This window comes from Sander lucioperca, chromosome 16 (genome assembly GCF_008315115.2).
Source record: "Sander lucioperca isolate FBNREF2018 chromosome 16, SLUC_FBN_1.2, whole genome shotgun sequence".
In the NCBI taxonomy this organism is placed as follows: domain Eukaryota; kingdom Metazoa; phylum Chordata; class Actinopteri; order Perciformes; family Percidae; genus Sander; species Sander lucioperca.
Window position 1 is genome coordinate 2531819 of NC_050188.1, and position 15347 is coordinate 2547165.

The 15347-nt window shown below is 40.8% G+C and overlaps 1 protein-coding gene across 7 annotated transcripts in view; it reads left to right on the forward strand.

Annotated features, from left to right (window-relative positions):
- Window positions 1–15347, forward strand: part of LOC116041221 (growth factor receptor-bound protein 10-like) — a 90529-nt gene that overhangs the window by 38062 nt on the left and 37120 nt on the right. For 6 of the 7 annotated variants that reach the window (XM_031287100.2, XM_035993085.1, XM_031287099.2 and 3 more), the window contains 6 exons: window positions 184–261; window positions 1190–1306; window positions 1909–1975; window positions 2123–2210; window positions 2624–2717; window positions 3592–9055. In XM_031287100.2, the coding sequence (XP_031142960.1) occupies window positions 184–261; window positions 1190–1306; window positions 1909–1975; window positions 2123–2210; window positions 2624–2717; window positions 3592–3738 (591 nt within the window). In that variant the 3' untranslated portion in view covers window positions 3739–9055. Of the gene's footprint in view, window positions 1–183; window positions 262–1189; window positions 1307–1908; window positions 1976–2122; window positions 2211–2623; window positions 2718–3591; window positions 9056–15347 lie in introns of those variants that run through there. The other variant, XR_004102872.2, reaches the window with a different exon arrangement.

The following is a 15347-nucleotide window of genomic DNA, read 5'->3' on the forward strand; positions in this document are numbered from 1 at the left end:
GTACAGTCCTGATGGTTCGTTTCAAGACACCGTTTCTGAATACGGCTGTATGCATTTCTCTGTGGATTGAGCATTTTAATACTTTCACAGTATTAATGCACCTCAACCTGGGACCTTTAACAAAAATTGATTAATCTCTTGGAAACATCAGTTGATGTCGTCTCTTTTCTTGTGTCTTCACAGTATGGAATAGTACTGTATCAGAGCTACAACGTTCCCCAGCAGAGGAAGTCTAACCTCTCCCCTTTCTCAGCGCCTGTGGTGAGTATCTGCTCTATGACATCACCTTCTTACAACCCGCTCTAATGCCCCCACTCAGCCAAGACCAATCCAGATTGATCCATTAATTAGCTGATGGTGAATTGGAAATAACTTTGTGGCCACCTTGTGCCTATGTCTTCTTAAGAGGAAACGCCATTGGCTGGATCACGTTTCCATGTTGCATTAGAAGGACTTCTTAAATGCTGAAATGCTTTTCAATCCAAACAATTATTGCCGCTGTTGACCTTTTTGTTAATGAGGTGACAAGAGTGCTCTGTAGTGGAAGGCTTATGTTCCAGATTCAGGTCAGACTGTTCATTCAAACAAACGGCTATAACTAAAGTACATCCGACACATAACATGTTATCCCAGAGTGATTTGAAAGTGTGAACGTTTACATAATACTCAGACTCACGTGCAGTGTTAAGATATTGCACACACAGCAAACAGAAACCTGTACTAATCACATCAAAGCAGGATGTGTTTTATGTTTGTCTTGTGTTATGTCTTTTAACGTCTTGTTGGAAATAAGTGTTTTCCCTGTCTCTTGGACCCTTTTTGATGTTAGCAATCCATAAATACAACATATTATCATAAAGAGTGAAGTTAAATAAGTTTGTACTGGAACATTATTATTTGTAACTTGTATATCGTGCAAATCATGAAATACCATAGTAATTAATTAGAAGGAAATCTTAATAATTTGAGCAGGAGAGCCAGAGAGCCAGGGGAGGCTTGTGCTTTTCCTCAGAGGGTCTGTGTGCAGACAGGATTTGTCATGCCCCAGTGAGTGTGTCTGGCTTGTTTGACCTCTGACCCTTGTCTACGCCGTGCCCCACCCATCCCCACCCCTACACCATGCTCCTTGTGTACCCCCTCCCCCGCACTGCCCACCTACTCCCCCCAACCCTGCCACGTCTCCTAACAGCGGAGTGTATCTGAGAATTCCCTAGTCGCCATGGACTTCTCCGGGCGGACTGGTCGCGTCATCGACAACCCTGTCGAGGCCCAGAGTGCTGCCCTGGAGGAGGGACAGACCTGGAGGGTAAGAAGGGGGATGGAGCTTGGGAAGTAAAAGAAACATGAATAGATTCAAGCTCCAGTTACGTTTGATGTGATTAACACAAAAAAAATGCCATTTTTTTTATCATTAACTTTCCCTTGGTTTAGTTTGTATTGGACCCTGATCTCTATCATACTGTATGTTATGTCACAATTCATTCAAGAGCACTACTTTTTTCTTTCACATAAATCTTTTTAACCATTATCGTTATGCAAAAGCCTTTTTCCATTTTGAACAAATTTATCTTTCCCCTGCATTGCTTTTCTTAGTAAATTCAAGTGTGCAGCAGCTCCACTTATCTGTTTCTAAGATCACAGCTCTGATGAGGCTAAAGCAAAAAGCAGCTGCTCACTCCATTTTTTTTTTTGGGTTGTGGACAACTGATTGCATTACAATGTTTGTTTACTATACTAAAAAGGATCACACTTAAACAGACACACACAGAAAAATCTAATTCTTTGTGTTTTGGTTCAAATGACTGTTTCAGCACATTTCAGTATGCCATAAAGGTATCAGTCCAAGTCAAAGGGAATATGGTGTTATCTTATGGTAAATGTTGCACATGTGCCCTTTCTTCCACTTAGAAACGGAGCCAGCGCATGAATGTCCTGGGCAGTCCCAGCCCCCTGCACCCATCCTCTCTGAGCACAGGTACTCTCACTTCAGGCCCATGAACAAATACATCATTAATCACCTTATACAGACAGCCTTGATGTGATTTGTTTAATTTTGCTAGTAGATACACTGATGTAAACTGATTATGAATATATGAATACAAGAAAGATGTCTGTCTTTCAGTGATCCACAGGACACAGGTATGGTTTCATGGTCGCATCATGAGAGAGGAAGCCCACAAAATGATCATTCAACAAGGCCAAGTAGACGGGTAAGAACAGCTATAGGAGTGTGAAAAGGTTCGGAGACTCGTTTAGGGATTTTGGTTTGATGTGATGTCATATCGGGGTAAATGTTGCTCATGTAAAATGCAGTAGAAAGCTTTGGGAAAATGTCTAAGAAATTTGAAAAATCAAGACATCACTGCTGCCAAGAAAAGCTTAGATCTCTAAAAATGTTGGTGTGTAAAAACAGCTTTTTGGCATGACAGTCACGCATTTTAGCCTTTACCCAGTGGATTAAGATAAGGTTGTCAAAGAGTCACAGCTCCCTTAACTCATGCAGCAGCATGTCATCAAGCATTTAAATTGTGATAGGATAAAACCCAAGTATATGTTACGGTAGTGATGTATATATATTTCATGAAGCAGTTTGATCATTTCCCTCTAACGTTCTGTGTGTCAGGTTATTCCTGTTGCGGGACAGTCAGAGTAATCCCAAGGCATTCGTGCTCACCTTGTGCCACCACCAGAAGATCAAGCACTTCCAGATCCTACCGGTCAGTCACATTACACAACACAGTCACATTACGCTGCAGGGCGTATGTAATGCTTACTTGTAAAATCCACTGAATCAAGGCCCAGTGAGGCAGATCACTGCTTTACTCTCTTAGAAAAGTACACAACTCAAAATTGTGCTGACAAATAGATTTTTTTAGGATAGTAAAATTAGTAATGATTTCATGTTGTAGCTTGAATGCCTGCTGTCGCAGCTGGTTGGCATCACCAGTAAAGAAACATACCTGTCCCTGCAAATTTCAAGCAGGTCCAACTTTTTCTAAATGCTCTGAGATTCAGCTTAATCTCCTAGTATAAAAAAGACAACGACTTGTCTGCTCGGCCTGCTACACACATTTTCCAAAGCATACCAAGCCTTTTTAAGATTTTAAAAGAAGTTTTTCCTTCCTCCCAGGCAGCCATCTGTTTGATTTTATTTTGTTACAGTACAGAGGTCAACTTGAAATGGCTTAAAGGGCTAGTTCAACAGAGGCTTTCACTTATTTGCCACTAGAGGTGAGGTATTTAGCCATGCAGAAAGTTTTGACTTGATAGTGCTGCTAGATGAAAAGTCAGAGGATCACCAAAGTCAGTAGGATTTATTCTCTCCGTGATCATGAATGTGTGTACAAAATGTCATGGCAATCCATCCAGTAGTTGTTAAGATATTACAGTCTGGACCAAAGTGGTGGACCGACTGACAGACCGTCACTCAGTACAAGATGAAAAGGCCTGTTGACATGAATATTTCCATATATTTGCTCTGCTCTCAGATGTCTGATGATGTGATATATAGCTCATGGTGATAAAAGTACACGCCTTATTGTCATGTGATGGTTAACTGTCCTCTCTCCTCCCTCTGGCTCTGGTCTAAAGTGTGAGGAGGACGGTCAGGTGTTGTTCAGCCTCGACGACGGCGCCACCAAGTTCACAGATTTGATCCACCTGGTGGAGTTTTACCAGCTCAACAGAGGAGTGCTCCCCAGCAAGCTCAAACACCCCTGCACCGCCGTGGCCTTGTGACACTCCCCCATTACCTCCACCCCCTTTTTTTGCACACCTCTCACCCTGAGATCCCACCCCCATCTGCCCCTCCCTCACCAACACAATGAGGTTGAGGAGAAAGAGAAAAGTAAGTCAAGTTTTGGGGATGTGAACAACTCGGCCGGCATTGGAGTTTTAATTTCCCCAATGTGCCAGGGCTTTTCTCCGCCTTACCGCTGTTTGGATGTCTGAATGGGAACCGTTCAGACAGCTAAAGCGTCGGAGATTGTGGACCTAGCAGTCACCCAACTCCTGCGATGTTGTCATGGAGACTGGATTGTTTTGTCATCGCCGTTATTGACCCTGAAGAGAGACCATAATGTTGTGAAAACACAAGACAGCTAAGGTCTGTTCAGCAGGAGGGGATCCCTCCCTCAGAGTCCCTCACCCTTCATCCCCCTTGACCTCCCTCATCCTCCAGGCCTGATAAGCTGTGGTGCCTGCCCCACCCTCGCCCCTTCGCTACAGAGGTGGGCGGGGAGCGCCACCCTCTGACTTCCTCATCAATCATCAGGGATGGACGGGAACCTCTCTGGGTCTTATCAAACTCGATCCAGGAGTTTTCTCAACCTGTGCAGTCCAGTCTGGATAAGCTGACACCCTGCCCCCCTCCAACCCGACACCCGAGTGGACTTGATGTGGCCTCTCTGCTGTGTCCTGTCCCACAACCCCTTTTGGTGCAACCCCGATCCCGCCTCTCCTCCTCCACAGAAGCTCAGAGAAATGTCGGGAGAGAAGTAGCTAAAGGCAAGATAAGCAAAGCAGTGGCGAGGGTTTGCTGAAAGGACAGAGGAATGTTTATCAGGAAGGCTGTAACAAGCCTCTCTTGTAGAGTTGATTACTTGATGTCATTTTAATGCTTTTTTATTACTGTTGATTCAATGCAGAACTAGTTTTGCACTCCCGGACGGACAGGCGACAGTTGTTTTCTGTAGCTAAATGAAGCTGCCTGCTCTCCGTCCCCCCCCCCCGCCCCTCCCCTTCTGAAAAGCATGCATGTGAATTTCCACCAGTTCTGATTGGATTACAGTGGCATGGGAGCAAAGAGAGTTAGGGCTGATTATGCAGTGCCTTTCAGGAAGGTTTGGGGACATGTTTGACCAATGTGTGGCTTGTACCAACATGACCGTGCTGTGGTAAAATGAGTAAAAGAATGTGCTTCTCAAGACCATGAGGAAGAGGAGGAAGACTGTTAAATAGACTCCTGAAAAGTGTGTCCACCCCCAAGCTTCAGCCATTTATTTTTTATTTTTTAAATTGAAAGGGTTAAATCTGTCGGTGAATTTGTCTTTGAATGTCATTCTTTTCCCAAGTCTGTTCCTAACTCACTGCTTGCACATTTTAATTATTGATTTGATATTGATGGGTTGGAGCTGTCATGTTCGGATTCTGACCACTGTTCCCTCACTCCAGAAAAGCAACAAAAGCACTCCATAATTGTTTTTGTTTTGTTTTTGTTTGTTTTAATATGGAATTGATCAAATGACTTGAAATGTGAACTTGATTGTGCGTCAACACACAGTGGAATGAGATTCACTCGCCTTAAGTGAAAATTGTGAGCCTTGTGTATAAAATCAAAGCTATATTATAATGCACATACAGTACCATATTTCAGATTTCAAGAAGATGGAGTAACATAAAGAGTCTTGAAGATTATGGTAAATGGATAGTTCAACACTTCCTTTTCACTTTCTTGCTGAGAGTTAGAAGGGAAGATAGATACCACTCTCATGTCTGTACGCTGAATATGAAGCTACAGCCAACAGCTGGTTAGCTTAGCTTAGTATAAAGACTGGAAACAAGGCGAAACAGCTAGCCTGGCTCTGTCCATAGGTAACCAAATCTACCTACCAGCACCTCTAAAGGTCACATATTAACATGTAATATCTTGTTGAAAACGACAATTTGTGGTTTTACCAGGGGTTATGTGCTGGACTATTTTTTGGCCGGGCACAGTGACTTACTAAGCTGAAAAGCTGTTAGTTGTACAGTTGCTTCATATTTACAGTGCAGACCACAATGGAAATAAGTCTTTGACTTTATTATGTTACAGTATCCTTGACATTCTTTAGATATGTGTGACCTGGGGTCCTTTCTCTCATTGTGTCAAATGAACTAAACTTAACTAAAGACATGACAGTGATATCAATCTACCAAAATGTCAAACTATTTCTCAAAAGTAAAAATCCATTTGAACACGATTCAGAAAACAGGTACTGAGGATGCAACCTCACATTTCTGGGTCTATTTTCTTGTTGGGTGCTGTACTTATCTTATTTCTGGGTAAAATGTAACATCACTTCCAGATATTTCCAGCAGCTGCATGGGGGTTTCTAGCATCAGGTTATGGTGTCAGTCCCTCACAATCAATAAACAGCCACAAATGTCTTCAACAGCCAATTTGCAACAACCATACAAGGATACATTTATAATAATAGAAGTAAAGGAAGCCATTTCCACACCAGCAGTAGCGTCAGTAGACCAGAATGCCTTGTAGCCATCAGGTGTGTTGTCAGTAAGGGGCAGTAAAGTGTTAATTATTTTAGAGCTGAAATGATTCATTCAGTAGTCAACAGAAAATGAAATCGCAACAATTTCAATAATCTTTTTTTAAACAAAAATGAAAAAAATGTGACGGTTTTGGCCTTTTCCTTGTCTTGCATTAGAGTAAACTGAATGTCTTTGGGTTTTGGACTGTTGGTCGGACAAAAAAGCAATTTGAAGGCATCCCATCAAACAATTAATTGATTAATTAAGAAAATCGACAAATTAACCATAAAAATATGTAGAACATAATATGGCTAGCTAGCTAAATATTTGGGGCTATAGGCCAATATTTCATGGAAAACAGCATGGCTATTTCTGGTGGTTGTAGGAAAGCATTCTGAGAGATTAAGTGAAAAGGAGACAAGACAGGTATACTAGGAAATGTTAGTCCATTAACAAAAGTAGACTTTGACGCTTAATCACTAAACAAATCTAATTTAAAGCCATTATGTGTAGGATTTGAAAATGTCCGACTTTGGCGCCCCCTGGTGGTAACATAAAAAAAACCAGTTATTTCCACCTGCTATATTGACATAAAAATGCCACACATAGTGGTTTTAACATATCACTGAGTGTATTTTCTTTCTGTAAATTTGTCCCTGCCCTATGGCCATCCAAAAGACAAGAAAGGACCATATTTATAGGAATAGGAACAGGAGAGGAGGCTAAAGAAGTCCTTTTGTCTTTTCCTGCCCTCCTCCTGCTGTGTGACCTGCGAATGAAAATCCTGCATGCATGTGACATAACACCTGCTTAGCCTAACCTGCACCTCCTCTCCATCCTGTACCAGACTCGCAATGAACAGGGTTAGCACGAGGCCACCAGACTCCCTGCCAGGCTTACTAAACTCTCTCCAAGTACTGTTGTTGACTCACAAGCCACTTCCACCACCAGTTGACCAATCACGTGACTTGACGGATTCACCAGCTAGGCGCTCCACCAATCAGGCCTTTCTAGTCAGCCAGGGCATACTCTCTCCAGGGATTGGATAATGCTTGAACCCCCTGCCCCCCTTTCCCACCTGTGTCCAGCCTGTAAGCTATGACCCTGTGTGTGTGTGTGTGTGTGTGTGTGTGTGTGTGTGTGTGTGTGTGTGTGTGTGTGTGTGTGTGTGTGTGTGTGTGTGTGTGTGTGGCCAGACTGTTATATTCACTATTCAGGATTGCGAAGTCTGCTGCTTATCATAACTTGCCTTTTAGAGACAGTAAGTGCTTGTCGGTTGGGTAAAGTCAAGCTAAGCCGTGGATTTAGAGGAGACAGGAGTTTGGCTGGAGCCATTTCAGCATTCAGAAGTCTTCAGTTGAGGTTCTTTCCTATCTGTCAGAGAGGGGGGCGAAGCCAAATCGCTAGGGGTCAGCAGGGACAAACCACCGTCCTCTCCTCCCCCTCCCATTTTTTTATCACTGTGCTATAATGCAATCCTATACACAAGCCCAAGTATATGAATATACCAGTATACAGTATAATTTGTTTTCTAAGTATGTGAAGCTATGGAAGACGTAGATCTAACACTGTACCTAGGTCACAGATCACTATGTATTGGGCGTTATGCTTTTGCTCATAACTGTAAAATGAAGAATTATTATTTAGTCCTTTTTTCCATTTTTTTTTATTGTGTGAATATTGACATTGTGTATTTTCTTTGGTTTGCCACAAAATGACCTTCTATTTATTTATATATATATATATATATATATATATATATATAAATAAATAAAAGGAATATACCACAGTATATACAGTATTAAATTAAGCTGTTTTTTTGGTTTTTTTAGAGATCAAACTGGATTTTTGGTGTGTCAAATTTCTGAACATCAGTTGTGTGTATAAGCTGACAGCCTGACAGTCTTCAACTCTGCCAGCATCCAATTCTAATGTAATTTTGTTTTAAAACCACATCTTTTTAATATCCCCTGTCTGTTAAGTCTGATTCCACTCATTCACTTTGAGTTTCAAGAAAACCCTCCAGTACGCACGCATGCACACACACACACACACACACACACACACACACACACACACACACACACACACACACACACACACACACACACACACACACACACACACACACACACACACACACACACACACACACACACACCAGTGGTTATTCAAGTAGAGCACACACTCCAACACTTAACTCTTGGGGATATTCTTGCAGCTTTTGCACACCTTTCATCACAAGTAGTGCAATTATATGCTGTAGCTCAAGAGGGTTGTCACTTCATTATGTCCAGTTAATCTGGTTTTAAGGTGCATAACAAAGGTTTTTAAATCTTTTTCTTAACCAAGCCTATTCTTGCAGAAGGTGCCTCTTGTTTGTGAACAGTATCAGGTCCTTAGTTACCATCCGTCCACTCACTGCATTCATTTACAGTTAGCTGTAACTGTGAAACCTACTCAAAATTAATCCTAATATCAGGTTAACATCGCGTAGTCTCATCGACAATGTTGACTCACAGTGTAGGTGCAGGTGAAACTGACTCTGTGTTGGTTGTGTTTTATTTTTGGGTTGAAGTCATCATAAGCTGAAGTCAAATAGACATTTCAGGGAAAGACAAAAAAGAGAGCAAATGAACCGTAATATTTTTTTCAGATAACCCCACTTTGCTTTGCTTCATTCTGTCTGTATGGCTCCTGGATCTACATTGTATCCTGTTCAGGTATTTTTGTACAAATAAGGGACTGATATATTCTCTGTTTATTGGAAATTAGAATAAAAGACAACATTGCTATAAACCAAAAATGGCTGGCCTGGTGCTGTGTTATTCCCCCCCTCCCACAAACTTGAAAAATGAGTTTGAGCATCTTCCTGCTCGAAAGGGTGTGGTGGTGTACTGTCACTTGTTTTATAATATTTTGACTGTCACAAACTTATTCTAACCCAACTCCATTATATTGTTGACTGGCCACGAATGAAGTGAGACCTGTTAGCTCATTGACTTTTATGCTTTAATGAACAATACATTCACAAACAACAAGGCAGTATAACCATTGCATTACAGACCCTTGACATCTAAGTAGCAAAACAAAAAGAATACATACGAGTAATATAGTGGTAGCATTTCCACTTCGAAATGCTACTCCTTCACATACTTTCAACTAGTCATTGTCATTCAAACTTTAAATTATTCACAAAACCTTCAGCTATTAGAAAATTATTCAGATTTTTGATATCTTTTACAGTTTTTGTGTTATCACTTTTTAAGTTTAGTGCTTCTTTCAGGCTTTTTCTTGTGTTTATAATGGGGGTGTATTACGTGACTTAGACTTTTTTGCATGTTCTTCCAGACTTTCTTTGACATACTATACAATTACTTTTTTAATCACTTTTTTTCGACATACTATACTATAAATGTTTTCAAAACATCATTATTGTTGACATGGTGGCTCTGTGGTTAGTACAGCTCCTTGGACCTTTTTGTGTGGAGTTTGCATGTTCTTCCAGACTTTCTTTGACATACTATACTATGACTTTTTTTAATCACTTTTCAACATACTCTATGACTTTTTTCGACATACTATATTTTGTCTTTTTTAACCCTTTTTTCGACATACTATACTATGACCTTTTTCGACATACTATACCATGGCTTTTTTAATCACTTTTTTCGACATACTATACTATAAGATATTTCAAAATATCATTATTGGTGGCTCTGCGGTTAGCACAGCTCAAATAGCACCAGCAAATAGGCACTGCAGGCTCTGACCCTTGATGCTTTCTTTGACATACTATACTATGGCTTTTTCATTCCTTTTTTTGAACAAACTATACTGACTTTTTTCGACATGCTATACTATGACTTTTTTATCCCCTTTTTTCCGACATACTGATATATTTATCACTTTTTTGACATGCTATGATGACTTTTTTCGACATACTATACTATGACTATTTTCCACTTTTCTCAACATACTATTACTTTTTTTCCACATACTATACTATGACCTTTTTCGACATGCTATACTATGAATATTTTTCACTTTTTTCAACATACTATACTATGAATGTTTTCAAAACATGATTATTGTTGTCATGGTGGCTCTGTGGTTAGCACAGCTCCAAATAACACCAGCAAATAGGCACTGCAGACTCTGACCCCTGGTTCAAGTCTTTTGGCTTCTGGATTTTTTCTGTAGTAAGCTGAGACATGTGGCTATGGCCTTGTGTTGTCTGTATCTCACCAGATGTGTTTACAGCAGTGTATTCTAATCATTTTACAGATGTATGACTTGGATGGAAATAAAAAACCTCCATTCTAGCCTCTGTAACTCTGTGTCAGTAAGGCCTAGAATCACCCTGGCACTTCTAAGAAAACCTTGAGAATGTTAACTTTCCAATGATATCAGGCACACCCCAGAGTGTCAAAGTATATGGGAGCTGTACCACTTTTCATTTGGGTATGACATTTAGACCAAAAAGCATGGATTTCAAGCGTTTCTTCAGCCACTTCTGTCTACAACATTGGAGAACCCTTTTGCAATTATGTAAACACATAATGTGATCTGAAAACTGCTGCCCTGATTAAAAAAACAATGCAACTGATCTCAGCTGGTATTCTGTCTGTAATGGAGTGGAATGGAAATTTCTAAGTGACCCCAAACTACTCTCCGGGCTGCCTTTAGCAGGTAACGTTAGCTTAGCTAGCTGGCTTTTTAGACAATGTACCATGGATGTGTTAAGCAATGTACTATTAAAAGTTACCGCGACAACAATGGCTTCTCTTTAAAGTGGTATGGAAAGTTTTCTTGGATGGAGTACAGTGTACGATAAGGACGAGCTTTTCTGCAGCATGTGCATGTGCAGACATTTCCCCAGCGGAGCTGACAGCCCATCAGCGAGAGAGGAGTGTGTTTGAGTGCTGGCCCTCACAGAGGTAGGCTGACATTAAGTAAAACGTGTTTGCTTCTTGTGTTATTATTTAAGTAAGTAACCTTCCTATTTAGTAAGAAATCGTGAACACTGATGATGGCTTCTAGCTGAAACGCGTTTGTGTTTTGCCTACATTAAAGTGCCCATATTATGAAAAAATCACTTTTTCTGGGATTTGGGGTGTTATGTTGTGTCTCTGGTGCTTCCACACACATACAAACTCTGAAAAAAATCCTTCCATGCTGTTTAGAGTGAGATAAGGTTTCTGAATGTGTCCTGCCTTCAGTCTCTGGGTGAGCTGTTCAAAATCGGCACGGCTTGTGACGTCACAAGCCGAAACGAGCAGGCTAACCGCAACCATTAGCTCGTTAGCATGCTAACGCTAATGCTAATGCTAGCATGCTACCTCGTTCTCAATAGCAAAGCACTGCTACAACACACACAAGTTCACCATAATCTACTAAAGAACTACTTACATGTGCGCCCTCATTTAGAAGTCTCCCAGCTAATCCTGCCTTGTAACTGACCGAAGTTGTAGAAACAGCCTTTCTTTTACTGTCTATGGAGCTAGCTAGCTGACATGATCTACATCTGAGCTACTGCACATATGCAGTGCAATCAAAGATAGTACAGAAGAAGAAGAAGAAAAGAGGTCTCACTCTGTAGCTAAAACAGAGACCAGGTGAAAAGAGGATCTGCAGCAGTGAGAGAGAGCACTGCAGTACAACACAAATATGGTGTTTTTTGAAAATTAAACCATGTAAACCTATTCTGGTACAACCTTAAAATACAATTATGAACCTGAAAATGAGCATAATATGGCTGCTTTAAATAAGAAGATAACTTATCTGTGAGTGACGTAGCTAGTTTTTAGATTTCTTTGATCCTGTCACTGCCGTGGACTCGATACACTGTCTAAGATTTGGCGCCTTGCTGGCAACTTTTCATTATATCTTTCATAATTTAAACAATGTTTGGCTGGAAGTTTTCATTCTTTGATTTTCTTTTACTGCTGGTAGCGCATTTGCTGCTCATGATCTGACCATAGTCCTGAAGCAACAATGCTGTTATGAATGCACAAAGGATATGTTACATGTGCGATTTCTGTCTGATGTAGCTAGGCTAGTCATGCAGTATGTAAACGCCGGCTGTGCTGTTTGGGTTCATGTTCAGTTGCCACTTTGTGCAATAAAATGGTTAATTTTATAACAGTGCTGTGCAGAGCCAATACTGCTGGTTCTGCCGGTGCAAATATATTTTAGCCTGAAGAGGTTAAAATCGACAGGTTTTTGTCTATATTGTTGTGTACAAACTTTTTAGACTGAGCTTTGTTGGTTGAACATGTTAGCAGGCATACTGCTATTGCCGTTGCAATGCAGTATATATGGAGCTAAAAGAGTCTCAATAAAGATAAATGCACACACTACATTCACATATGCACACACAGGATTCATACATGCACACACATGATTCATAAATACACCCACAGGATACACAAATGCGCACAAAATTCACAAATACACACACAACATTTAAAAAGCACAGAAGATTCACAAATGCATACAAAATTCAGAAATGCACACAAAATTCATAAATGCACACAACATTCAGAAATGCAAACAACATTTACAAATGCACACAAGATTCAGAAATGCACAGGACAAGATTCAGAAATGTTTTTCTGATGCACACACAAATATATCTTGATTTACAAACTGCGGTCTGTGAACTTCACTGCATTTGTGTGTGAATTTTGAGACTCCCCTGACTTGGCTCTACACACAAATGCCTTTTTTTTTAAACAGGAATGATCTACAACCAATCAGATATCTCCCTTGTTTTAGCCAATCACAAGAACGCACCCCACGTGGGGGATTGTTTGCTTATAAGCCAATCATATGAACGCGTTCACACAGCGCTATATGAATGTGGGTGGAGTCATTCATTCTCGTAGTTATTCACGTAATGTTTTGCTCAACTTTAGGAGCTCCACACAGCCTGACGAGAAAGCGGCAAACTCCATACCCAGTGAAAGTCTCGGTTATTGGACGAACGAGGCTCGGGGCTGGCTGCCAGCTGCCGGCATAACTTTCGTATATTTACAGTTTGAATTTCGTCACGTCATTTATAAAATAGCTACCCCTAAGTCTTATAAAGCTAACTATGGTGTCCAATTTCAATTTAATGCATTTTTGTGAACATTAGGGGTCTCCTTAGGAAGAGCTGCTAGCTAGGCTAGCTATGTGTCCCATTTAATCCTATGGGAAAGATCGTTGCTACACTTTCGGCATAATTTTCGTATATTTACAGTTTGAATGTCGTTATGCCACTTATAGAACATCTACCCCAATGTCTTATAAAGCTAACTATGGTGTCCGATTTCAATGTAATGCTTTTTTGTGAACATTAGGGGTTTCGTTTCAGAGGTCTAAGAGGAGGCTAGCTAGCTCTCATTGATAGAGCTCCATCCAGCCGCAGGCTCTATCAATGAGAATTGCGGACAAGATGCGTTTATTTCCATGATCGTTTGCTTAAATAACTCAACACACATATCCATTATAAGATTAACTGGAACCTGCAGTAAGAGACAGCGGCCATTTAGCAGGAAGAGGGGAGCTGCAGGCCCTGGAGCTCTGTCAGGGCAGCGGCGTTTGGTAGTCCATTAACCCAAAAAATGGTGACTTTGCGTGGGTATGGAGTACCGTGGGCTGCCAGCCGTGACGGAGCTCCATATACCTCCCAGCAGGCCGGGCTCTGTGAAGGAAGGCAGGCCGGGTGGCGAGGCAGCAACACAGGCAGCACCGGCCGCTGAACTCCCGACACACAGTCGGACAAAATTTGCAATTAGCCATCAATTTTCGTAAAACGGCCCATATTTGACCTCTACATAGTTGATTTCTCGCCTAAAATGTTGTCAGAAGTGAATTTAATAATGAATAAGATGGTGAAAATTGTTCAAAATGTCCCGTTGTTGGTTGTTGCTCCGTCTGCAAGTTCCGAGTTAGCAGTGGGCATGACTTATAAGTTCGACCAATCAAGTACACCTTGACAGACTAGTCTTTCTCTATCACTCTGAATCCCCCACGTGGGGTGCGTTCTTGTGATTGGCTAAAACAAGAGAGATATCTGATTGGTTGCAGAACATTCCCTGTTTAAAAAAAGGCATTTGTGTGTCGAGCCAAGTCAGGGGAGTCTCAAAATTCACACACAAATGCAGTGAAGTTCACAGACCGCAAGCAATTTGTAAATCAAGATATATTTGTGTGTGCATCAGAAAAACATTTCTGAATCTTGTCCTGTGCATTTCTGAATCTTGTGTGCATTTGTAAATGTTGTTTGCATTTCTGAATTTTGTGTGCATTTATGAATTGTGTGTGCATTTCTGAATTTTGTATGCATTTGTGAATCTTCTGTGCTTTTTAAATTTTGTGTGTATTTGTGAATTTTGTGCGCATTTGTGTATCCTGTGTGTGTATTTATGAATCATGTGTGTGCATATGTGAATGTAGTGTGTGCATTTATCTTTATTGAGACTCTTTTAGCTCCATAAGTATATGTATGAAGGTAAAATTGTTGCTGTGTTTTTCAGTTTGTCCTTTTTGCTACTTCTAGTCTTTTTGAAAATGGCCCACTCACTTTTGTACCGGTGTTGTGTCGAAAACAGACTGCCTGCCGAAATACGACTGCACGCCACTAGAGGGCAATGTTGGTCATGTTGTCCTGATATCCAAACCAAGAGTACATAAAATGTTATCAAAAGTGACAATGGACCTTTTTCATAGCAGACATTTTGACTTGTCATAGTAGGAAAAGTACAGCTGAAATTGATAACCTAAACGATGGCTCAATTCCATCAAGTGTCCCAGTGAGCTATTTCAGTGAGTCAGCATGCACAATACCAGGGCCTCTCCTAAGTGGAATGCAGCCATCATTAATGGTTTTGAATACACCTGGGCTTTTCCTACTATGACACGTCAACATGGCTGCCGTGAAAAAGGTCGCATTTTTGAGCGGGGAAACATTTGTCACGAGTTTACACGAGAAACAGGTAGGACATATCTTAGATTACATACATACACACATTTATAGGACATACATTACATTACATACATACACACATTTATCATGGATAAAAACATACAAAGGTATTTTCCGATACTTA